The following is a 26,474-nucleotide window of genomic DNA, read 5'->3' as shown; positions in this document are numbered from 1 at the left end:
GTACACACACCACCCACGTACATGGGAGGAGGTGTGCGCGCGTCATGTACACACACCACCCACGTACATTGGAGGTGTGCGCGCGTCATGTACACACACCACCCACGTACATGGGAGGTGTGCGCGCGTCATGTACACACACACCACCCACGTACATGGGAGGAGGTGTGCGCGCGTCATGTACTCACACCACCCACGTACATGGGAGGAGGTGTGCGCGCGTCATGTACACACACCACCCACGTACATGGGAGGAGGTGTGCGCGCGTCATGTACACACACCACCCACGTACATGGGAGGAGGTGTGCGCGCGTCAGCACACGTAAATAAACAAAGTGTGGGAGGGTTGCCAGCGAGTGTTATGGGCGCCACACGCAGCCCCAACACCGTTCATTCTCAAGGAAAACGTGTTTTTGTCAACATTACTGAATACAGGGCAGCCATGCTCTAGTGCAGCACTAGGGAGCCCCGCCGAGACAAGACCGTGTCTGGGGCGTGTGAGAGAAGGTGTTAACGAGTGCATATGCGAGTGTGAGAGAGTAATTAACGGTGATAATAAGTAACTGCCTGTTGGTCTCCCAGAGATCATACTCACCCGCATTCTTCACCAGTATCACTCCGCACTCTCTACATACACATCTAATTAAACCCCCTTTGATGCATGTAATGAAAATATTTGATAAGTAAATTGTATTGAGGGTATGTGAGGGGGATGAATTGAATTTGTGGTGTGAGGAGAGAGAGAGGAAGAGGTATTTTAGGGGGAACTGCTTGGCCGAGCGGAGGGTTAGAGGCGGGGGCGCGGCATTGTTGTGTTGGGAAAGTGAAAATGGAGGCGGCGGCGGGTCCTGGTCCCGCACCATGTTGCTCCTCCTGCTGGCTCTGAGCACCTCCTGCCTGCCCCCGCCATGAGCCCCGCCTCGCACTGACGCGTCTGCCACACTCGCTACCTGGGCCGCCTCGACCAGCCACCATGGGCAACTGTTTCAGCAGCAGTCGGGGCCAGGGCAAGAAGGAGACTGTGTCTGACAGTCGGAGTATCCCGCCGCCCAACAACCTCTTCCCCGAGCAGGTAGGTGTGTGTGTGTGTGGGCCCTCGCTCCTGGCCAGGTGTGTGTGTGAGCCCTGGCCAGGTGTCCTCCTCGGGTGTTGGCCTTGTGTCAGGTGTGGGGTCGAGTTTGGGCTGTGGCCCTTGTCAGGTGTGGGCAGGGAGGGGGGTTGTGGCCCTTGTCAGGTGTGGGCAGGGAGGGGGGTTGTAGCCCTTGTCAGGTGTGGACTGGGGGGGGTTGGATTGTGGCCCTTGTCAGGTGTGGACAGGGGGGGGGGGCTGTGGCCCTTGTCAGGTGTGGACAGGGGGGGGCTGTGGCCCTTGTCAGGTGTGGACAGGGGGGGGGGCTGTGGCCCTTGTCAGGTGTGGACAGGGGGGGGGCTGTGGCCCTTGTCAGGTGTGGGCAGGGGGGTATTATTTGTGGCCCTTGTCAGGTGTGGGCAGGGGGGTATTATTTGTGGCCCTTGTCAGGTGTGGGCAGGGGGGTATTATTTGTGGCCCTTGTCAGGTGTGGGCAGGGGGGTATTATTTGTGGCCCTTGTCAGGTGTGGGCAGGGGGGTATTATTTGTGGCCCTTGTCAGGTGTGGGCAGGGGTTGGGGGGTTGGGCTGTGGCCCTTGTCAGGTATGGGCAGGGGGGAGGGTATTGGTTGTTGTCCTTGTCAGGTGTGGGCAGGGGTTGGGGGGTTGGGCTGTGGCCCTTGTCAGGTATGGGCAAAGGGGGGGGTATTGGTTGTGGCCCTTGTCAGGTGTGGGCAGGAGAGGTGGGTATTGGTTGTGGCCCTTGTCAGGTGTGGGCAGGAGAGGTGGGTATTGGTTGTGGCCCTTGTCAGGGGTGGGAAGTTGACTGTACTCGCCTAATTGTGCTTCCGGGGGTTGAGCTCTGGCTCTTTGGTCCCGCCTCTCAACTGTCAATCAATTGGTGTACAGGTTCCTGAGCCTACGGGGCTCTGTCATATCTACATTTGAAATTGTGTATGGAGTCAGCCTCCACCACATCACTGCCTAATGCATTCCATCTGTTAACTACTCTGACACGAAAAAATTCTTTCTAACGTCCCTTTGACTCATTTGGGTATTCACTTTCCACCTATGTCCCCTTGTTCGCATACCACCCGTGTTACAGTTTATCCTTATCTACCCAGTCAATTCCTCTGAGAATTTTGTAGTTAGTGATCATGTCTCCCATTACTCTTCTGTCTTCTAGTGCCATGAGGTGCATTTCTTGCAGCCTTTCTTCATAACTCGTGCCTCTTAGTACTGGGACTAGTCTAGTGGCATATCTCTGAACATTTTTAAGCTTCGCCTTGTGCTTGACAAGGTATGGGCTCCATACTGGGGTAGTATACTCCAGGATTGGTCTTACATGTGTGGTAAACAAGGTTCTGAATGATTCCTTACACAGGTTCCTGAAGGCAATTCTGATGTTAGCCAGCCTCACATACGCCGCAGATGTTATTCTTTTTATGTAGGCTTCTGGAGACAGGGTTGGTGTGATATCAATTAGATCCTTCTCTGTCCGTTTCATGAAGGACTTCATCTCCCATTCTGCGTCCTGTGTCTGGCCGCCTGTTTCCACTGCCTAGTTTCATTACCTTACATTTACTCAGGTTGAACTTTAGTAGCCATTTGTTGGACCATTCATGCAGTCTGTCTAGGTCATCTTGTAGTCTCGTACTGTCTTCCTCCGTCTTAATCCTCATTTTTTGCATCAGCAGCAAACAATGAGAGGAATGATTCTATACCATCTGGAATATCATTTACATATATAGGAAACAGTATGGGTCCAAGGACTGAACCCTGCGGGACCCCACTGGTGACATCGCCAATCTGAGACCTCATCTCGCACAGTGATTCGCTGCCTTCTATTACTTAGGTACTCCCTTATCCAATGGAGCACCTTCCCTTTCACTCCAGCCTGCATCTCCAGCTTTCGCACTAGTTTCTGGTGAGGCACTGAGTCAAAGGCTTTCTGGCAATCCAAAAATATGCAGTCTGTCCACCCCTCTTTCTTGTCTGCTTCTTGTTGCCTGATCGTAGAGTTCAATTAGTCCTGTGAGGCATGAATTGCCATCCCTGAAACCATGTTGGTGTTGTGACACAAAGTTCCTTCATTCCAGATGTTTGAATAGCTTTTTTCCCACAATTTTCTCCATTAGCTTGCATGGTATGCAAGTTAGGGACACTGGCCTGTAGTTCAGTGCCTCCTATCTATCCCCCTTGTATATTAGGACTACGTTTGCCACCTTCCAAATTTCTGTGGCCCTTGACAGGTGTGGGCAGGGATGTGTGGTGTTGGCTGTGGCGCTTATCAGGTGTGGGAAGAGGGGGGGGTATTGCCTGTGGCCCTTGTCAGGTGTGGGCAGGGGGAGGTATTGGCTGTGGCCCTTGTCAGGTGTGGGCAGGGGGGGGGAGTAGTGGTTGTGGCCCTTGTCAGGTGTGAGCAGGGGGGGGGGTATTGGCTGTGGCCCTTGTCAGGTGTGGGAAGGGGGTATTGGCTGTGGTTCTTGTCAGGTGTGGGCAGAGGGGTGTTGACTGTGTACCTTGTCAGGTGTGGGCAGAGGGGGGGGGAGTTGATGGCTGTGGCCCTAGTCAGGTGTGGGCAGGGGGGAGTAGTGGTTGTGGCCCTTGTCAGGTATGAGCAGAGGGGGGTTGAGTGTTGTAACATGGGACAGGGTTTAAACACACTTGTCCTTTACCCTGCCCGTGAATAAACTTAATTCCAAAACCCCAGAGCTAACTCTCAGCCGAGTCCCACTTCACGTGATCTTAGACGTTCGATCGTCTAAGATTCTACAGACACGTGATGTCAACACCAGGCTTTCTAGCAAGCTCAAGGATCTTAATCACTGCCACCACCAGACCATTAATCAATGCTGTCAATTAATTGTGGTGTGGACAAATTAATTAACCCTTAACCTTTGGGGTAGGATATTCCCAATTTTGTGGAAAGGGAGGTATTAGTCACATTAAGTGTGGGAATTAGCTTGCAAACAAGGGAATATAGTAGGTATTCATATTGACTAGGCTTAGACCTGAAAATCGGATATCTACTTAATCCAATATCTTGAGGTTATCTTGAGATGATTTTGGGGCTTTAGTGTCCCCGTGGCCTGGTCCTCGACCAGGCCTCCACCCCCAGGAAGCAGCCCGTGACAGCTGACTAACACCCAGGTACCTATTTTACTGCTAGGTAACAGGGGCATAGGGTGAAAGAAACTCTGCCCATTGTTTCTCGCCGGCGCCCGGGATCGAACACGGGTCCACAGGATCACAAGTCCAGCGTGCTGGCCGCTCAGCCGACCGGCTCCCTTGTGGGAGAACAGACTTGTGGAGAACAGATAGCCAGGACAAGTATATAATATAATGGAAAAACTCGAATACAGGAGTTCTTACTCGGTTTATTATGCAAATCTATCAAAGTAATTAATAAAAATCACTCCCTAACTGAACACTCCCTAAAACTGAAAACTAGAAAAAAGAGGCAAACATGAACAGTCACTGTACAAACTCTGAGCAACTTTTACCTTAATCTTAGAAACTAGCCGATGGAGTTCTGGTCTCGGGAGGCAAGATGGTCGACCTCTTCAGTTGCTGCTGCAAACCACACTGTCTTAACTGTACTCGGCTAAGGACTGACCTAGGCTAGTATCACTCCGCCTGGTTACTAAATTTACTAAGCAGGGTTTAAATTGAACAAGTAATCTATGTTCTGAACAACCCAGATGGTTGAACTCTTATAAACTGATAGTACTGTACAGTACTTGTACAGGCATCTTGGGGGAAAGGCTATTTCCAATTACAATATTGGCTAGTGATCCGAATTTGAACTTTGTGAATTAAATAATATTGAAAACTGTGGAACGTCGGGCGCCTAACCTTGACCCAAGTCGGGTCACGTACGCCGCTCAACGAACTAGTACTTTCCCTACTGACGTTACTTTGTGCAAGTATACAGACCCTGATCTTTTACTCAACATACATGTAACTAACATACATACATAAATCAAATTACAGTAGTTATTACTGTACTGTATTTTGTAAAAATATTCATTATATGTTGCAATAATACAGAGGACCAGCCATATTGTAATCTTAAACGCTAATCCCTTTAATCTCGGGGGATATGACCTTCCTGCTCCAAAGTCAGGTCGACTACCCTCTCACTGCATATTTTGTACAAGGACATATCCCACTGCCTTCCATACAATCACCTATCTAAAACAGCTTCAGCAGTTACAGTGTGGTGTTGGCTGTGGCCCTTGTCAGGTGTGGGCAGAGGGGGGGGGATGTTGGCTGTGGTCCTTGTCTGGTGTGGGCAGAGGGGGGGGGGATGTGGTGTTGGCTGTGGCGCTTGTCAGGTGTGGGCAGGGGGGGGGATGTGGTGTTGGCTGTGGCCCTTGTCAGGTGTGGGCAGGGGGGGATGTTGGCTGTGGCCCTTGTTAGGTGTGGGCAGGGGAGGGGGGGGTGTTGGCTGTGGCCCTTGTCAGGTGTGGGCAGGGGAGGGGGGAGTGTTGGCTGTGGCCCTTGTCAGGTGTGGGCAGGACAGGGGGGAGTGTTGGCTGTGGCCCTTGTCAGGTGTGGGCAGGACAGGGGTGGTGTTGGCTGTGGCCCTTGTCAGGTGTGGGCAGGGGTGGGGGTATTGGCTGTGGCCCTTGTCAGGTGTGGGCAGCATGGGGGAAGTGTTGGCTGTGGCAGAGACAAAACTTCCCCACCAAATGCCAAAGAAGGTTAAAAATAATTTTAGTATTAAAAAAATAAAATTGGAATAAACAGAAATACAGGCCCCTGCATGACAATTCAAAAAAAGTTACCAATACTTAACTGAAATTGAAGTCGGGAAGAGCCAAGGAGCACAAGGAACTCCAGTCAAGATGGCACCAGGTGAGTGAATGGGATGGTCAGTTGGCTGGAGCCCTGGGTTGCCAAGACTGTCATGTGGGGGTGTAATTAACTAGTAGTTGGAGCTAGCTAACGAGTGCTTACATAGTTGCCACAGTTGCCAATGTTTCTCAATGCACGTACTGTACTTATTTTGGGGCACACTACCTTTCTGATGGTTTCCCTCTTGGCCTGAGTTAATCTAGTATTCCCAAACTCCCATTGCCTATAATGAGTTGACCACATTTTGCTTGTGATCTGTGGTGATAACTTGCAAGGGCCTGATGGGGTATATTAGGCTTAAAGCTGACTACATGACAAGCTCTAGGACCCACCAGAAAATGGTGTCGTGGTTACAGCTGAACTTTGTGCAGTCTTGTATGCATTTCTTCAACTGCTTTTCCAATGTCAACATTCTTTTGTCATTGTGGTTGACTCCTGCAGTGACTTCATGGCCCTGGGGTCATTTAATCCTATGTATCCTGTGGTAGTCGAAGTTCAATATTGACCATTTCCTATCTAGCAGATTTAAGACAGTCGAGTTTTGCTGGGTTCCCAACAATATTGGTATTACCTTAAATGAACGTGCGGGCACTTTTGCTAAGGAGGCTGTTCATACTTGTCCTATTTCCAAAAAAGGCATTCCTTATTCAGACTTTTTCTCATTCATTCCACAATGCAGGCATTACTGGCAGGGTCGCTGGTCTGAGGTTACAGGTAACAAACTGCACACTCTCAAAGGTAACATAGACCCCAGGTCTTCCTCCTACCAATGTAATAGACAATGGGAAATTACTTTGTGCTAGGTTACATATTTGCCATACATGCCTAACTCATGGACATTTAATGGAATGCAGCCCTGCTCTTTACTGTCCAAACTGCATTGTCCCACTTACAGTTGTGTACCTCCTTGTGGAATGTCCTAATTTTCATGATGATTGTATGCCTTGCTTTCCTTCTGTCCCTAAAAAAAATACTTGGTGGATCTGATTCCTTTGATATCGCTCGCCTTGTGTGTTTTTTTCTCGTATTGGCATCCTATGTGATATTTAGCACCTTTGCTACATTGTCTTCCCGGCTTGGTGCCTTCTTTTGATAATTACTTGAATGGAGCTTTAAGCTCCATCTGTTTGGTTATTTAATTTATAAATATTTGGAATGAGAAATTTATCGTGTCACCTTAGAGTATGATAACATACTCTAAAGTATCCTAAACCTTTAGGATATCCTAAAGAGTATCCTAAACCTTTTAACTTGTTTAAACATTAGAATAATTGATTTGGTGGCAGATGAATTGCATGTATTGAATACAATTGTTAGTGGTGGAATATATATTTGGTGGAGGAGGTTATTGGCTTTGCATAAGGTGATTGAGAAACATAGCATGATTTGATTTCAGAGTTGTTTTGTTGCTTGGTGGGCAGTTGGTAGGTTCGTGCACTCGCTCGTGTTCACCTAGTACCAGTTGATACATAACGAGATTTAAAGCATTTTTACAGTTAATGATTAATCTGTCATCTAGCTTAGATGAAGACAAGCACAGAGTAAATTACATTTTTACTAGGTTTAAGTTTGTTGTTCTTTAAGAATATTTGATTAGGTTTGTGTACAGCATTTATACTGTGCAATAATTTTTGTGCATATCCCAACTCTACTGTAGCACAATCCATTCCTCTAGCAGAGTTAATGAGGTGGCTGCTAATTGGTCAACAATTCCTTGACAGTGTGTAGAATTATGTTGTGTCCAGGAAAAGATTGGTTCCAGTTTACTTTCTTAATGCTGTAGAATTAGTCATGAACTGGAGTAATGTGAATGCCTCTGGAGGCATTTAGGCCTATAAAGCAAGTTCATAAAATGCAAAACCCTTATAAATTGTATTTACAGTAAATTAATTTCACTACAGTATTTATTCAAAGCAATATTCAAGCAGCAATATTCTAATTGATCAGGCAATGGCCAGGACAGCCGACCCAAGGCCGAGATTTAAAAGTACAGTATAACAATTTAACATTAAGGTAATATGGCACTGAATGAAATGCCAGCTGGTGTGGTTTGCAATTGCTGATTATATCATACTTGATAAAATCTGAAAAAGTAGTTGTATAATGCATCAGTATTTTGGTATCGGTACAGTATTTAGCCTTCGCTCCCTTGCACTGTGTCTGTTGTCTCCAATACCTTGAGACAGGTCTTATTGCATTTGCCACCTTTCTTCCAGTGACTATTCTACCTCAACCCCTGGAAGCCTCATGAAGATTGCAGTCTGTAGCACTCATCAGTGTCATTTCTTGCTATTGTGATACTGCAATAATAATTGTTGTGTAGCATATATGATGAATAGATCAATCTGTTTTGACATGTCCCCATAGCTTGACAAATTTTTTTTTTAAGAATGTTATGCCACCATCTTACAAATATGGAAACTAGGTTATAGTACTGTGCTGTAGTAGCAATAATGACAATAATTCATTTGTACAGGTCACCTATGTTATGATAATATAATGTAGTATAAACATAAGACAAATACAACTTATTTTCTTTCCAGGTTCAGTCGCCACCGCTGACCGGCCCCACTATCAGTGACCCTAGTGGTGCAACACGGGGTACCACAGACAATCAGGCCCTTGGTGGCCGGCCTATGAATGGCCTAAACCCAACCTTACCTTCGCTACCAGACCCTGAGGGAACTGCTGCTACATCGAAAATATTTGTGGCACTCTATGACTATGATGCTAGAACTGATGAGGACTTGAGTTTCCGCAAGGGTGAACATTTAGAAATTCTTAATGATACACAAGGGGATTGGTGGTTTGCAAGATCAAAAGCCACGAAACAGGATGGGTACATTCCCTCCAACTATGTGGCTAAGCTAAAGAGTATAGAAGCTGAACCGTAAGTGCCCGAGTAATTGTGCTTAGTGAGAATCGAGAAGTTGTATTGTAGCCTAGAAATAGTAGTTGGTGGAATCACTTTTCAAACTATAATGGGTAATACCATAACAAATATTTGTATATTACATGGATCTCATTTCCAGGTAAGATGTGCATGGGTTCATAACAGAGCAAGATTTAAAATTTCAAGCCTTTATCATATAATTTTATTTGAAAGGATGAGCAATAGCCAGAGGGTATTTTTTAAGATGGGATCAGTGTGTGAATAGTATGTACATTGTGGTCAATGGTTATGAACAAAAATAATGTATACCAGTTGATAATAGAGTATGTGAACATTTGAGAATAGATAATGAGAGTTAAGAGAATGGATGAGGAAATGGAAGAAAAGTTTATGTATTTATAATATACAGTATAGCCAGATTGCATGGTTGGTACTTCTTGCTTGATATCTGAACTTTTTTCCACATTTCCACCTATTTCAGTAGATAGGCTCGATGATGTATTCACTGGTTATGCCTTCTGTGTTCCGTTCGTTTGGAGTTTTTGATGCACATCTCTCACCATTTGTATAGAGTAGGTGGCTGGGTTGTTGGTTTTGCAACAAGCACCAGGATGAGATTTCCTTGGGCTTGTTTTGCAGCTACTGTATGTCTCTTCGGTGTTTTTCTTCTGTTTTGGTCAGGGTCATCCTATACTTTTTGCCTTGGTTATTTCTCAATTGGCATCTCGTGCATACTCATGCAATCGCCATACTGTTGCCTTTTTATCATTTGGCATTGGCAGAGCCTCCACTGTTACGTTCAGTGGTGATGCCTCCTTAGCACTGTTCCGTAAGTTCTCTCGTGCATTTTTCACCTCCTGCCTGCTAATGCTCCCCCAGACCCATCCTGGTCTCTTGGCCACCTTTTGGTCTTTCCTTGCCACAATTGACAGCTTTTCCTTTGGCCCATGATAACTTTTTCTCAAAACTGTGTTTTTGTTGGTCCTCGCCTCCAGCTCTGTAGGGTTGGGGAGGCTCAAGCTGTTCTCCAGAGGCTGGGGGTTCTGTTTCTTTGGTCCTAGTGCATGGTTCATTCATTCTCTTTATATAAGACAAATAATTATTTTCAAAATAAAATTTCTCACACCTCTGGGTCAAACTTTAACCTTTGCTGAACTATAAAAATACAAAGAACAAAAAAATGAGATCTGGAAGTAACGTGTTAGCCCAGATTTTGAAATTTGATTTTTCTCTAACAAATGTGGATTTTGGAGAGGTGATCCAGGTTGTGGTATTGGTGCTTGTTTAAAGATTCATTGTATAGAGCTTTGAAATTTGGAGGTCGCAGTGTACAGTAATTTACAGTGTGTTAATTTATTTCCCCATGTTATTTTTCAGATGGTATTTTGGGAAGATCAAAAGAATAGAGGCAGAGAAAAAGTTATTGTTGCCTGAAAATGAACATGGCGCCTTCTTGATACGTGATTCTGAAAGCAGAAGAAATGATTATTCATTATCTGGTAAGAGGACGAAGCCATGATGACTCTAAATGAACGTTTTAAATTTTTATTAAATAATTCTTTATTTTATGCAGATACGTAATTATTATTATTATTAATTTTTCCGTCAGCTTTACAAGGATGTGTTCTCTTTTGGTGTTTTCTTGTTGAGTATATTTATACATTTAAGAGTTTGTATCTAATAATGTATTTGTGCTCAAAGCAATTTTATTTAAAATTGATTGCAACGCATTGTGTAGTGTACTCTTAATTCTGCTGTACTTGTATGGTAAACTTCATCTTGTACTTTTCCCATTCACAGTACGAGATGGCGACACTGTTAAACATTACCGGATACGGCAGCTAGATGAAGGAGGATTCTTTATTGCCCGGCGGACCACCTTCAGAACTTTGCAAGAACTTGTTGAACATTACAGTAAAGATGCAGATGGTCTCTGTGTCAACCTCAGAAAGCCTTGTATCCAGGTTGGTTGTGATGCCTCAACTTTTGACATTGCTCTTCAGTTAAAGATTTCCAGGCAGTGCACATGTGATTTAGAATAATAATGGGTTTACTTCATCTTTAGGATAATACAGTGTAGACTATTCCTTTTTGAATACACTGTCTACCTCAATATAGATAGTGGCTTTAAAAAATAACTGTTCAAAGGAAGTTGGATGCGAGTTGGTTTTGAAAGTTGAGAGGCAGGTGATTAATGCTATAAGAGTATGCAGGCGATGAGTCACAATAACGTGGCTGAAGAATGTTGACCAGACCACACTGGTCTGGTCAACTATAAGAGTATCTTTATCGACTCCAGTATTGCTTTTAGTGGAATTAGTTTGACAGGAGTTGGTAAAAGGAGTTTGATTTGTGTGTAGTGTGGGATTAAATTCATATTGTCAGAAGTCAGACAGTTAGGGGTGCCACTTGTACTGTCTGTTATAACCTCTTGCCTGCATTCTATATAGTGTATGTGAAGAGTATTTTATTCTCGATTACATTTCTAAAGTGGAAGCACAGGTGGGATAGTATCATAGGGGATACAGACGATTCAATATTGGATACAAAAAATGTGGGTGGAACAGTCGCACTAAGTAATTAGCAAGAGAAGTAAATTAGTTGAAGAAATATCTCCTGAACAATTTTCATAAGATAAGTAGGTTGTAATTCAAGATAGTCAAGTCTTCAACTACTACTATAGATAATTGTGATGAATTATTCAGAGTTGCAAAACTTTGTTGTTCAGTACTATGTATATTTTGGTTCAGGGATGAGTTTGTGATTATCATGTAAAATTAGATTTTTTTTATTTTTTATTTATTTTTTTTTTTTTTTTTTTTTTTTTTTTTTTTTTTGCTCATTGCTCTTAAAAGATGTTATCTAGACCATTTTTATCAGAGGAGTTGAAGTGATGGTACCTTTAAACTGTAGGGTCACTGGTTGTCAGTAGCAGCTCTCTCACATGACAAAACAGGCTAGGAACACTCAAAAGGATTCCAGGGTAAAATGTTCCATGCAACAACTTGCTTTCTGTTGAGGGAGTAAATGAGGAAATTTCTTGTGGGAGTTGGGTGGGTATTGGGATAAATTGGTCAAAAAATTAGTAGCTTATCACTTGGTGCATGATATTCCCAGCAATTTTATATTTACTGCGTTCAAATGTACATGCTTAAGATAAAAGGACGTACAGTGGGGCATCTAATTTCTGTCTCATTTTAATGGCTTCTTGGGCTTACCTGAAAGAGAAATATCCAGTTCTCCATATACATGAACCAGGAAGTATCCTTGCCTTCTGGCATAAGATAAAAATACTCTTAACATTGCCTGACCAAACAATCCTATCCATGTTATTTCGGCATAAATAAAGTGAAAAGTGGAAGAAATTCAGTGTCTTAAGTCGAGCCTCTATGAAAGGTAAGGCAAGATTAATTTTTCATAATAATTTGTGAGTAAAATACATAAAATACCAGGTAAGGATGCTTATCTGTTGTATTCTTTATATTTCTTTCATTTGGAATGCATATGGCCTTAAAAAAAATTCTCTAGCCTTCTTTTATATAATAACAGTTCTATTTTTTCTCATTAGAAATAATGATATAGAGAAAGCCAAAAGGAAAAAAAGAATATCCCCAAAATTCCAATATGGGTTATTTAGGCTGTCTAGGGCTTGAGGTGTATGATGCTTGGCATATTACTGCATATATTAATATCAGCAGTATTGTGTTTATTTTGTTCAGAGAGCAAGATGATTCGTATATATTTTAATGATGGTATTGTACGTGCAAATTGATCCTCAAATGTTTTGCTACCAAAGTCCTTACACACAAAATGATTCCAGATTTGACATAAGTTCTAAAAACATCTGGCTGTTATTGATTTAACTATCAAACATCACTTCATTACTACTGGTTTTCTCTTGGCTCTGAAATGTGTTGGCAAGACTGTATTCATCGACAAATGGACTCGAGGGGAAAATTGCAATTTTATTTTGTTTTATTAATGGTTAAAATCGCCTATGGATTCCATTTATTTGAAATGTAATGCCAGTCTCTTATTAAGTTTGATTCATACTGGTAACGTTCACGAATTTCAGATTTTTGTTAAACTTTTAATGCATTAATTTTATTATACTATTTGGGTTCATTTATTTTGCCAAATGTTGCTTGGTACTGTGCCTAATTTTTGTGTATTTATATTATTATTTCTTTAATCTCTAGCAAAAATTGGTACTTTATTAATAATTTCCAATTCAGTTTTATTTCTAAATACTGTATCCCATGCTACAAAGTCCCTTTATATTTTTTGTTTCTAATGAAATGCATCTTTAATGCAAGTTACCCCTTTTTATTTGACAATATTGTTTCCCAGAAATTGCTTCTGGAGTGCCAGTATTAGTAATAGTGTAGTAATTCGTAATACAGTATTTTCTAAAACCTTTCCTCTCTTTCAACTCTATCTCCTAACGTCACCGGAACAAAGGCTGTAAGTTGACAGAAATTGATTTTCTTGTTAATTGCATGGTCCCTCTGTGGATAAGAATGCACATAATATTAGATGCTAGCAATTAATATGTGATGACTGAGTTTGGGTGTGAAAAGCACATATTAGTGAAGCATGAATTAATGAACAGTGAGACTTGAAGTGCTCATTCTTCCCCAGTTGTTATATTTCTTGTCATTATTGATTAGTTTCTGGCAATTGATAAGAATTCCGGTGTTGGTTGTCATGTGGGATGGTTTCCTGCAGTTGAAGTTCCACTGCAAATTTTGCTTAATTTTGTTCTTGTATGGTACAGTACGTGGTAGATTGACATATAATTTCACTAAGAAAAATACAGTAGTTCATCCTTGTCGTTAGCAGGGTTCCGACCCAAGCATAATTTTGTTATCTTAATAGCATATACTGCACAGCACTTAACAGATGTAAATAGTTTTTACATATGGGTAACAGTTAAATAAATAGAATTGGGATGATAATTGTTATCAGTAGTGGAATAAAGGCCAATAATTTTTTGCATTAAATATTAAATTGTTATGAATTGCAGTGTATATGAGTGAGTGCTTATCTAGTTGTCTTTAGGGAGTGAAATCTAGATCTAGCCCTAACAGCCCTGGAGCTGTTGTAGCTGGTGTAGTTATGCCTCGCCATTTTCAATTTTTTTTTTTTTTTGTGCATAAGTCTTAAAGAAGTCATTGGTGGTTGTTTCCACCATCTTGGATTTAAGTTCATTCCACTTGTTCGTTTACTATTCTTTGTATATGAGTATTTTCTTATATTTTGCTGGCTTATTTGTTTCCAATTTCCACCTCTGCCCCATCTTTATATTGTCCCTCACCTGGAAAAAGACTTCTCTGTCTGCTTGGTCTTTTCATGGCCATTTTCCCCCTCTTTTCCTTCATGACCCTATCACAGGCTAGATTCAAAATTCTCTCTAGTTGCGGTGTGCCACTAAAGCATCTCTTGATCACGTTCTTCCCTAATACAACCCTCTTCATAATAACTCCTCCCCACCCATGCACCAATTTGCAGTTCATACCACTTGGCTATTTTCCTCTCCATGCTCACTTGGGAAGAGAAAGAACTGGTGGAAAGAGGGAAATAATAGTGAGGGTGAGACTAGATAAGGTAGGTAGATAGTTTAGTAGTTGAGGGAGTGGTAGATTGTTGTAGTTAGGAAGTAAAGACAGCAAGAGAGAGAAGAAAGAAAGAAAAAAAAGCAGGGATATGGTGGCGATACCAAAATGGTATCGGTTACAGAAGTTAACGGATGTGTGGTGATTGGAAAAATTACAATGGCTTGACTTTTTTAGGAGAACTAAGCTCCCATATACGTACAATAAATTGATTTCATATAATCTTCCCATCTTAAAGCCAAACTGTCTGTTTTGTTCCTTTTAAGATACTCCATGCATTTAATTTTTATAATTTTTTTTTTTTTTTTTTTTGTCATGCATGAGCATTTGTAGAGCATCTTGCCCTACAAAACTCTATGGAAAAACTCTATAAAAACAATGCTGATACACTACCTTGCATCACTATCTCATGTTGGAGATTGTGCCAATGCCCAACTTGAGTACATTGTCTGCAAGAACACAGGGAAAAGATAAAAGTTACAGAATATTAAAACTGCTGAGTGTGTGGGCTAAGCTGTGCTTGAACAACCGGTTCCTAGATTATTGCATCCTCCAGAACTTCTTAGTGGTTCATAAACGTGCATAAAAATGTAGATTGTTATATATAACTGTTTATACAGTATGATAATGGTAAACATATTATGTTTTATTGTTTTAATTACATAATATGGTGTGCATATTAGTAACATGAATATATCTATGCCTACCATATCTATTGGGGATGGGGGTTGATCAGGCTTGGTCTGCTTTGCCAGCAAATTAGATTTTATGACAATAGGGATTTCATTGTTTCACTACACCAAAGTAATTGACATGACTAAGTAATTTTTTGCCGATCAGGGTAGACATTTTATCAATATAGGAGGACAAAAGAATTTTGTTAAATGTTTTTCTTGTGTACACAGGAATACTCGTGTAATGTTTGTGCAGTTCTGGGGTTAAGGTAATCTGCTTTAAAATTTGTGGCGTTTGTTGGTATGAACTGCTCACCTTGTGTGAACACAATTAGGAACTGTTCATTCATTGTTTCATACATTTCTTCTTTTGTTACCAGAGCTCTATTGCCTTCTCTAATTCTCTTGATGTTTTCCTTCACTTAGTGTATATTGTTAATAGATTAGGCCTCATTTTGTCATGCAGTTGTCTGTTGTCCCTTTCTCAAAATATCTTGTATCTCTTCTCATTACTGTGTGCCGGTTTTGGCCTTGTTAATAGTTCCGAGCTTTATGGGTTTGGTCTCTTCTTATACTGTATTAGTTTCATTTTATTATATTGTTTCATCTGTGGCTCCCGCCGTTTATTTAATCGGTCTGCCTTTCCTGTATGCCTGTTTATCTTGTGTGGTGGTGGGGAGGTACCAACCAGGAGGAAATGGAAATTTATTATAGGAAAAGAGGGCTACAAATATTTGAGACTACTTTCTACAGCTGTGGTGTAAACCAGAGGTAAAGTGACTCATGTATAGTGTTAAATGAATGAATGAACATTTATATAAACTGTAAACTACACTACCGTGGATGTAACATTTCATTCACCTTGGGCACTAGACACCTTGAACATCCGGCCTCTAGCCTGTGTGGTGCGCACACTATCAAGTGTAGTATTGTGTAACTTTAAAAAGGATGGATCCCAAGGCAGCAAACTGCTACTATATGGAACTTGTTTGAGTGGTAGCCACAGGGATGGCAAGCATTGGGTAGCAGTTAGCTGCCTTGGGATCCATCCCTTTTAAAGTTACACAATACTACACTTGATAGTGTGTGCACCACACAGGTTAAAGGTCAGGTGTTCAAGGGGTCTAGTGCCCAAGGTGAATGAAATTGATCATTCATATGTTCCCATGCACATGAAGTCTTATTCTATCCATATCTTCAACATGCATTCATATTCTGTATATTCATGCATGCAGTATATACAGTATCATAGTTGATTTGGGCTTTGCTAAGTGTTATGAACTCTCTAGTTTCATAATTTAATAAATATTAATGAGTACTTGGTATAAGCCATGCTCAAGTTTGTTGGGATAATTGGAAATGAGTAGTGTGGGTGTTTGTTTTGTGAGGCTACATAAAAGGATTCTTGAATTCTCTTGATGGTTTTTGTTAATGATATATTAATTTGTTACATGATACTAGTGAGTGTAAAGATAGCTTGCAGTAAGCCCCACTGGAATGGATTTTTACCGTTGGATTTCTAGACCCGTGGCATGCACGTGAAAATGCACCACCATTTTAACATCAGTCCTTAACATGTTAATAACGGGTGCCTTAACAGTATATGTGGTCTTAATATTTTTCATAAAAAGTGATAAGCAGATCTGCTCTTGCCTCTGTGTTGGCAATTTTAACATTTTTGGTTTAACTAACAAAGTAAGAGCTCTAGCATCTCTACTAATCTCTAACTTTAGTCATACATTTGTCTTCATTTTTCATTAGATAAGTGATGCGCAAACCTTTGTAGACTACTCACTGCTTAAGCTTTTAAGTGATGCACCTTGTCGTTGACACTCTACTGACGGTGTGGCATTGACACTTTACTGACGGTGTGGCGTTGACACTTTACTGACTGTGTTCTGTTTTGGACTGTTCTCAGTTGACTGTCTAATTTAGTATATAAATGAAAACTAAGTAATGGTAATGCTAAAGCATGTGAATTATGGATTACAAATGGCTTGTTTATGATTAAACTTTGATATATGTTTTGCATTGTGAGTTGGTTATGATTATTGTTTACGATTTATTGTGACTTAGTGCTCCTGTTTCACCCCAATCCTGTTGGTGGTAAAGTAACTTTGACAAGTAGCTATTATAAGTGTGAGTGTAGAACTACTTCTAGAAGGGTTGTATAACAGAAAACAATGTAAAATTATATGCAGTAAATGATGTTACATCATTTACAACACATGTTAATATATTAGAGAAGTATATACATAGTTTGTATAATGTTATGGAAAGAAATGTAGCTTGTAGCTTTTTAATTGAATGAAAACTTATTTCTTTGAGACAAGTGAAAAGATTTAAGAAAAAAGCCAAGAAAGGCCAGTTTGAGGCTGTAGGCACATGTTTTGCTTTCCACTGTATGTGATGTACGTTTAGTTTGCTATCTTGAAAATAATTTTTTATGCGAGTACTGAATTCAAATAATAGAATGATAAAGTACATGAACATTTTATGGAAGTCTTTGATCCCCATTTTTCTTTCTAATTGTTTAGAATAATTATTGGTACTTCTAGATTGAAAAGCCAGTGACTGCTGGACTCTCGCACAATACTCGAGACCAATGGGAGATAGATAGATCATCTCTGAAGTTTGTGCGCAAATTAGGCCATGGCCAATTTGGGGAAGTGTGGGAAGGCCTCTGGAACAATACCACACCAGTTGCTATCAAGACACTTAAACCAGGTAAGCTTTTCAAGGTCTTAGAATATGTGCAGTGTTTGGCTTATATAAAGGTAATTTAAACCCATCCAAAGTAGTGAGACTGATGCTCTTTAGCCTCGAAGAGTTTGTTATCAAAACTTTTTATGGTATTTTAAGCTAAAGCCACTATTGTAGTGTGGTTGTCTCATAGATATACTGAGGAATTAGATTGAGGATAGGTTGAATGGGGAAATTTGGTTGTGGTGCATGTAAATTGTCAAGCTAGCATTAGCTATGAGCATTATTTTTGCTACTTCACTTTCATTTAAAGTGAATATGCACAATTGATTTGCAAACGAACAAGTTCATCAAAGTTAGTGTTATTGGTTTTTGTCGTGATCCCATCCCCAGTGTTAAGAACATTAACTGCACTGTTTTTTTAATTTTTTAGTGTACAGTACTGTATTTCCAGAAGTGTATATTGAAGTTAAAATAACTGTTCTAATTTGCAAGGAAAACTTATAAATATTTATGTTTTTTAAAGTATAATACCATGTTAATCTTTTGGCATTGTATTGTACTGTGCCTGGGTCTCCTTTTCCCTTCTCACCTCTCATACCCTCTCTGCCTTCTCTCCTAATTTTTCCCCTCTACTCCTCTCACCTCTCTACCCTCTCTTACATACATATACTTGTATACTAGGGCAGCAGGCATTCCTTTAAATGCAGGAATATCCCTGCAAAAAAAAAAAAAAAAAAAATGTTTGGCCTATTTCCTTCCCAACCCAAATGAGGGTGTTGACTGGGAGCAACATAGGTACAGTATTATTCCAGGAGGGACTTGGAGTTGGGTTGCCTTGTTGCTTGAAAAAAAGACAGGATTCTCTGGAAGTAGAAAATCTGATTGTCAACACTAAGATAAAATGCTTTGTCAAATGTTATAAGAAAATTAATATATACAAATTAATAGGACATAAGTAAAACTTATTGAAACATGACACTCAAGCAAAATGTACATAGCCTTGAAATGCCAAAGTAGCACTTACCTCTTTTGTTGCTCTACAGTTGGTAATGGTAGTACAGTACTTTTGATTCTGGAAAATATAAAATGACTCGATCTCTTACCTTATAACTGTGTATGCTGTGCTCTGAGGTTGATGGGTTTGTGAAGGTGTACATATCTGTTGATTGATTGTGTGTGTGTGTGTAGGCCAGGTGGCGAGTTACAGCACTGTTCCAGTCTTCTAATTAGATTTACTTCTCAAGGTACGATGGATCCAAAGGACTTCCTTGCCGAGGCACAAATAATGAAGAAACTACGACATCAGAAACTGATTCAGTTGTATGCTGTGTGTACTCTTGAGGAACCCATCTATATTATAACTGAGCTTATGAAGAATGGATCATTACTAGAATACCTCCAAGGTATGTATGCATTTTTATCTTCACTTTTAGCATTGGTCTTCTTGGTCCCCAGTTGCTTTGTGTTGGCAATTTGTGTGCTGTTTGTGTCAAGTAAATATGGCTTCTGAGTACAGTATATAAGATAGAAGAAAAGTACTTTTCCTAGATATTAGATAACATAAGTGATCCTGTTTTTATTAGTTTAGGAGTAATTAGGCAAAGCAGTAAGAGAACTGATGACATGTTTTAGTATCGCTCGAGGTGTAGCAGTACAGAGGAACCGCGGGTGACGAGCAGCCCCGTCTACGAGCATTTCGGGTAACGAACGAGTCACTCGCAGAAAATTTGCCTCAAATGACGAGCTTCCGCTTGGTTAACAATAAAACGTTGTACTTCCTAGTGTTCCCACTGGTTCTCGGACACCTCCGACGACAGTGTTGTTGTTTTGCAAGACGAGCGTTTCACATGACGAGCTCGGTACCGAAACAGATTTAATTCGTTAACTGAGGTTCCTCTGTAATTGATTCTCTGGCTCAAATATCATCCAACATCAAAACTACCAAGTTTAATTTCTTAACCATTCCATTTGCATCTATATGGTTCATCTCTGCTGACAATTTTTACCTGCACAGGTATGGGAAGGTACCTGCACAGGTATTCCCTCTATATGGGAATGCCCATCCCATATAGATAAGTTTTAGGCATTTATTAGTCTTGATATTGGTAATAAAAACTTATTTTAATTGTTATTTGATAGAGGATAGGTTGGGCCACACTGCGGCAGTTAAATTTGCAGCATAAAATAACCTACAATATCAAAGTGTAGACGAAGAGTCACAATAACATGTGTGGTTTGGTCATCCTATCTTCAGCCATCAGAAGATGGAGAAAAGACGACATTTCGTTCTATCTTGGATCGTTATCAAGTCGAGTGTGATAATGTTCCAGGACGGACTAAAATGTTATCGTTTCTCCATCTTCTGATGTGTGGTTTGGTCATCATATCAATATGTATTTAAATGTTTTAATATGGTAGGACTTGTTGCCAAGCATTTACACTTACCTTTGTTATGAGGTGTGGCTACTGGGGAAAATGCCTTGCATGGTGGACAAAATGTTGGAATGAAATGTTTGTGTTGTCTTGTATATGTGTACATCCAACTCGAATCCAGTAATTTGAGAAAGACTGTAATTATCACAGAAATTGTTTGCGGTGAGAAGACTTAGAGATGCTAGTTTTGTTGCTCTATAAATTTGATCTATAAAATATTTAATAAGCTTGCTTCGTAGATGTAGGGAAAAGTTTCCATCCTGAATTTATATCAGTATTTATAAAAATCAGATTTTTATGTTTTCTGTGAGGCTTTGGCCTTTCACTTCCCTTTATGTAGAATGAAAATGGGATAAAATAATTGGTGTGATTACATTTTGTATTATAAAAGGTGACAGCTTGCTGATTTAAGATGTATCCTGTTGTATGAAACTTGCATATACATCAACAATAGGTTTCATTAAAAACTTAATAAATTTCTAACTAGGTCTGTAAAATGCAATGCTCCACAGGTAAGGGAAGAGGCTTGAAGTTGAACAACCTTATTGACATGGCAGCTCAAATTGCAGCAGGAATGGCATACTTAGAATCACAAAACTATATCCATCGTGACTTGGCTGCAAGAAATGTCTTGGTAGGAGATAACAATATAGTCAAGATTGCCGACTTTGGCCTTGCACGGCTTATTAAGGTAAGTTTGAAGTTACAGTACTTGATTTAAAGTTGTTTTGGGATTGTTGATGTGTAGATCCATTAAGCAGTTAATATTTTCTTTCATAAATTTAGATTTCTCTTAAATTAAGAGTAAAGATAGAGATGGAAGTTGTCCTTTCATATTTGACATTGATGAAGTATATTACAGTACAGTACTTTAGAATTTGCAAAGCAAATTAACAATAAAAAATGGTATTCTCATATTGAGTATTTGACTGTGGAGGGGATTTAAGAAAGTAGAAATAATTCCAGCATCTTATTTCCATAGAATGTCTTAATCATTAGACATAGTTTATGACTAGAATGTTGTCTTAAAAGTTGCATCTTAAGTTTGACTGTTTAGCTACTTGGCCCTATTTAACCTGTATAGTTCCATTCCTACATTTGACCAGATGCTTAATTTTTATTATACTGTCTGTAGAATTTACTTGCTGCACTATTTATCTAATTGTCACAAGCTCAGAGGATTTACAGGGTGCGATATTGAAAGGTGGCCTAAATTGAGGCAGGTAAATTTTGTGGATTTCATTGTAGTGATTTTCTTGAGTGTTTCACAGTGAAATCTTTAATTCTCCCATCATATTCTTTGTAAAAATGACACATAGATAGCTCAATGCAGTTCAAATTCATAGGATTCTTGTCGACATAAAAGCAAACACTTGACGACATACTGAGATTAACACAACTGCTGCAGATTTTGAAAAGTTGACAACATGTCCATGCTCTCGGCTACAGGCACAGCCTCCTGGAACTCCACATTTATAAAGAAATGTAAAGGGCTAGTAGCATGAGCGTTTGAATTCCACTACTGTACGAGCATTTTCTTGTATATCTCTGACTTGGAAGTGTTTCATTCTTCTACCAGTGCCCCCTTCTCTTGTCCCTCTCCTTGAAAAGACTGTTTCTATTCACTTTGTTCCACTTAGTATCTTGTATATTATGATCATATTGCCTCTTGTCCTACCTTCTTGTAATGTCTTTAGATTTAGTACTCTTGGCCCATTTTAATAGTTTGTCTATTATATCTGGTATTTGTCTCGTGACGTATCTTTGAAATTTAAAAATTATCTTCTGGTACTTTACTAGGTATGAGTTTAATGCTAGCGATATATATTGTAAGACTAGCCTGACATGTCATATACAGGACTGTATTCTGAAGCATTCCTTGTTTAGGGTTTTGAAAGCCATATTTGTCTTAGTTTTACAAATGCTGCTGATGTTACTCTTTTCGTCTTATAGCCTTTCACTATAGTGTTGCTTTTTTTCTTTGGATTGGCACATTGAAAACCCATGAAAATGGGAAATGGGGAATGGTTATTAATGAGGGCAAAAATAGAATACCATTTGATGTATATGTGGGAGAGGTAGTGCATCAGTGCAGAAGCAAAAATATGAAAAGCTGGCACTATTTTTTATAGAAGCCATGAAGGGTGGACAGGGCACTAGGAACTGTTGTTCATGCACCACCACCATTAACCTGACTAGGTGGATAGCTGAGGCTGCCAACTGGTAGTGAATGAGTGTAACAAGCAGTTGGGACTGGAGAATGCATGCATGCATAGGATGTGTCAGGGTTACCAGTGTTCTCCATGCAGTTGCTTGCATTGTGGCACACTACATTTCTGGAAGTTTTTCTCTTGGTCTGGGTTGATCTAGTATCTCCAAAAGCTATAATTGTATGTCGTGCAAATCGCTCTTCCTCATTACAGTACCAGTTCCTGTCAAAAGTTCAGTTATAAAGATGGTAGGATGACAGTTGTTACCCAAAACTACTCGAATCTGTAAACAGGTGTCTTGTGTAAAGTTGTATAGTACTTTATATCTTTAACCCCTAACATGTGGTTTTTTTTAAAACTCATCCTCCTGTTTAGATAGTACCTATTGTGACAGTTGTCAGTAGTCACGAACTCGTACATGTTTAGCTTTTAGATTATAGTATACTGACTAGTAAGAAATTCTTTTAAAATAAACGAAGCTGAAAAACAAATACTCCAAGGCCTAGTATAGCACACACACATGTTCTATATTAAGCCTCAGATATTATGTATTAGGCCTAGGAAGGTTAGGTTTAGTTGGTCAAAGCAACACAAGTAAAAAATAATTTTCCAATTTGTCCAGCTCAAGAGTTCAGATTTCACTCTAATTTCATTGTAGGTCGTTATGTGTACTATGGTCCTCATCGTTATTATTACCTGCAATACAGGAGGATAGGCAGCTTTTTAAATACATGCATGTCTGCACATGAAAAAGAAAAAAAAATCCTTATAGAATGAATTAAGTTGATGTAAAATGTACAGAAAAGTAGAAATAAATGTCCACATTGTTACTGGCTTTGTAAGCTGTACAAGATGGGTGGGTTGGCAACCCAATGTTAGCAAGACAGTAGCGTGTGCCAGACCTCAGTGTTAACTTTGGATGTTTATATGATCATTTTGACTTTCATTTGTTCATTCACTATATTATCTGTGAGGAATAAGTAATAGATGAATGTATGTATAATAAGAATTGAGGAAACTACAGAAGGCCTATTGGCTTATGAGCCAGCTCATATTTATATCCACTCACATTGTTTGCTTTGCAATGAGGGTAGATATATATATATGTGTAATCTATATATCATTGGCATATATATATATATTCCTCTTATTTAGGAAGTCATGGCCAGGTTGTGAGGATGACCGCCGGAGTCCTCACGGTCACCAGGCCCAACCCACTGTATATTTCTTTTGCAAACAGAGTGGTAGACTGTTGGAACAAGTTAGGTGAGGTGGTGGTAGAGGCCAAAACTGTCAGTAAATTCAAAGCATTATATGACAGAGTGCTGGGAAGACGAAACACCACGAGTGTAGCTCTCATCCGTAACTACACTTGTGTAATTACACTCAAGTAATTACCCAAACTCATTCATATATTCAGTATACTTTGTATATATGAGTATATATGAACACGTTTAGGCAGATATTAATAGGAGCTGCTTTATATGGGCCAATAGCCTTCCGCAGTTCCTGTTTTATTGTGTTAAACTGATGATTGGTTGACCTTGTATAGTTCATTACAACCATATGGAGTTGTGAAAACAATGTGAACATAATAAGTACTATATACTTATGTAATTATAATTGAATTTTATACCACGATGGTTATAGCATTGGCATAGTAATGTTTGTGATGATAACCACATTTGCATAGTAAGCAATCGTGAAACAACTAGGGGATTTTTTGATGGGCCATAGTAAATTCCACTACATCCATATAGTCATCCATATTAGCTTCATTGGTATAAAATGTATATAGACAATTATAAGTTTAAGTCATCGTTTAATGATGACCACTTTACCCCCATGAATCACTGCTCTTTAACGATTAATTAAATGTATTACTAGTATTTATAGTTTCTGCTACAACAGTTTGCTTATATTCTGGTCAATCTAACTTTTAACTAGTAAGGGTGATAAAATTGCTTATTCAGTGTTTTGTATTATTATTATATTTTAACTTTTTACACATTCAATTGAAAGTAAAAATTAACCTGTGTATATTTCCGATGTTAAAATATTATACAGTACAATCAATAGTGTCACAAAATATTAGTGTTATCCCATTTAAACACAAAATAAGGGGGGGAACGGGTGGATATGAAGCTTTGCTGAGCTTTCTGTTGGTAACTGACTAGCACCCAAACACTAGCTTGGTTACATTTGTTTTTCTTTATTTGCATATTAAATTGCTGTAGATTGAACAAAATTATTTACTTTTTTAATGGCTATAATTTTGATGAGCAGAGTGCTAGCCAAGCATTGGGTAGAACTCTTTTTCTGGAATCTAAACTATATTATTCAACACTTTATACAGTACAGTATTTGTCTTGCTTTTTATTATTAATTATATAGTGTACTGTATTATAGAGGAGAAGCTAATAAGGTTCTTGCTATACAGTTTTTACTATCTGCAATTACTTTTGAATCCTTATAGTAAGAGGGAAATGATGCTAAATATTACTGAGCTCTACTGTATAGAATAATATACATTTCCTTAATTATAATAATTCCATCATTGGTTTCTTTGTAACTAGAGTTTACCATTGAATATTTTAATACTACTGTATGCTTGAGAAAGGAAAAGTGATGAGAGAGACCCACCTAGCATATCAATCTTTTGACTTGAAATGTGTAATTATAATTATTATTTTCTTGTTTTATAAGTCCATGGAGTAACCCACTATTCTTCTCTATTCTTCTATCTATTAAGAATAAGGTAAGAGCAATTTGTCTTTCCTTTGCCATAGCTCTGAGACCCCAGTTACTCTAGTCTTACCTGTGTGTGTGTGTGTGTTGCGACCAGCATTCTTACAGTGTGTATTGTCTTCTCTGGAGGAGGATTATGTCACGCCTCATTGCTCAAACATAATTCACAATAAGAGTATTGATAATGGTTTATGCCAGGTAAAGTAAAGAAATATCTTCAGCTAGTATTTAATTTTTAATATTTTCTATTATTCAAAAAGAACAGAAGTTATATTTGCATTATGTACATTACTGTATTACTTTATTTTATGCACTTCACTTCACCAGACACACTTGTACATCCAAGTTTATTTCTTGAGACTTGCTCGCTCATATATTTGGCACCAGTAATAGTAAGCAAGTGTTAAATGAAGTGTTAAGTTATAAATGGTCAAAAGGAACCTTGTGAACTATTTTCATCCTCCAGTGAAGATTTTGTCATGTGCTGTTAGTGTTTCCCTTGTAATTGCTGTGGTTTTGTTTTCATTGTTTAGCATGAGGACGTGTGTGTTGCAGGTAGCTCTTCTTCTTTGTTCCCATGCCATAGTTGTGATAATTGTGAAAGCTGTCTTTGTTTTGTCCTCTGCCAGACCGCAGCCCCTCAACTCCTAAATGGAAAATGTTGTTTTGAAAGCCTAAATACCTTTGAAATAAAGATGGTGGATGAAGGTAATGTATGTACCATATACATTGTCTGTAAATTCACCTCAGTACTTTGAGAATAACTTACTTTTGAGAGTAGTGCAGAAAGTGTTGGACCTTCGTGTAAGAGTAAAAAAGTGTTTGATACGTGGTTGCCATGTTCAACACTTCACACCTTGAAGGGCATTTCAGAGATGCTGAAATTTTACTTGGAGAGTAACGCACTTTACTAGAGATTGTCTTTGCATATCAGTTTGAAACTTAAAATTGATGTATCATCTTTAGAAAATTTTCTATTTGGATATGTAGCCTCCTTGTGGCAGATTTTATAACCATTTCTATTACATTATTGGGGGAATGTGGAAAAACTAATAAGCATAGTTGCACTACAATTTGAAGTTCTCATGCTAACATTCCAGGGAATACTTACAGTAGTCTTAGGGGCTAAAAATAATATCTAACAAAATGTTAGTGTAAAGCTAGTTAAATTTTGTTATTGGGAGGAAGGCTTAATTTATTACAGTACTTCAAAATTTTGAAAGTTTTGAAACCATATTATAAGGTTGGTACATTTTCATTATT

General features: G+C 39.4%; 1 protein-coding gene across 1 annotated transcript in view; it reads left to right on the top strand.

Moving 5' to 3' along the window:
* Positions 1–360: 360 nt before the first annotated feature.
* Positions 361–26,474, top strand: part of LOC123758798 (Tyrosine-protein kinase Src42A) — a 42,319-nt gene continuing 16,205 nt past the window's right edge. Inside the window, exons 1-7 of the mRNA XM_045743503.2 lie at positions 361–1,073; positions 8,476–8,822; positions 10,203–10,324; positions 10,626–10,789; positions 17,673–17,841; positions 19,065–19,223; positions 20,766–20,944. Of these exons, the coding sequence (XP_045599459.1) occupies positions 975–1,073; positions 8,476–8,822; positions 10,203–10,324; positions 10,626–10,789; positions 17,673–17,841; positions 19,065–19,223; positions 20,766–20,944 (1,239 nt within the window). The 5' untranslated portion in view covers positions 361–974. The remainder of the gene's footprint in view (positions 1,074–8,475; positions 8,823–10,202; positions 10,325–10,625; positions 10,790–17,672; positions 17,842–19,064; positions 19,224–20,765; positions 20,945–26,474) is intronic.

The sequence above is a fragment of the Procambarus clarkii genome, chromosome 31 (genome assembly GCF_040958095.1).
Source record: "Procambarus clarkii isolate CNS0578487 chromosome 31, FALCON_Pclarkii_2.0, whole genome shotgun sequence".
Classification (NCBI taxonomy): domain Eukaryota; kingdom Metazoa; phylum Arthropoda; class Malacostraca; order Decapoda; family Cambaridae; genus Procambarus; species Procambarus clarkii.
The sequence above is the reverse complement of the archived record's forward strand: the minus strand, read 5'-3'. Positions and strand labels throughout refer to the sequence as shown.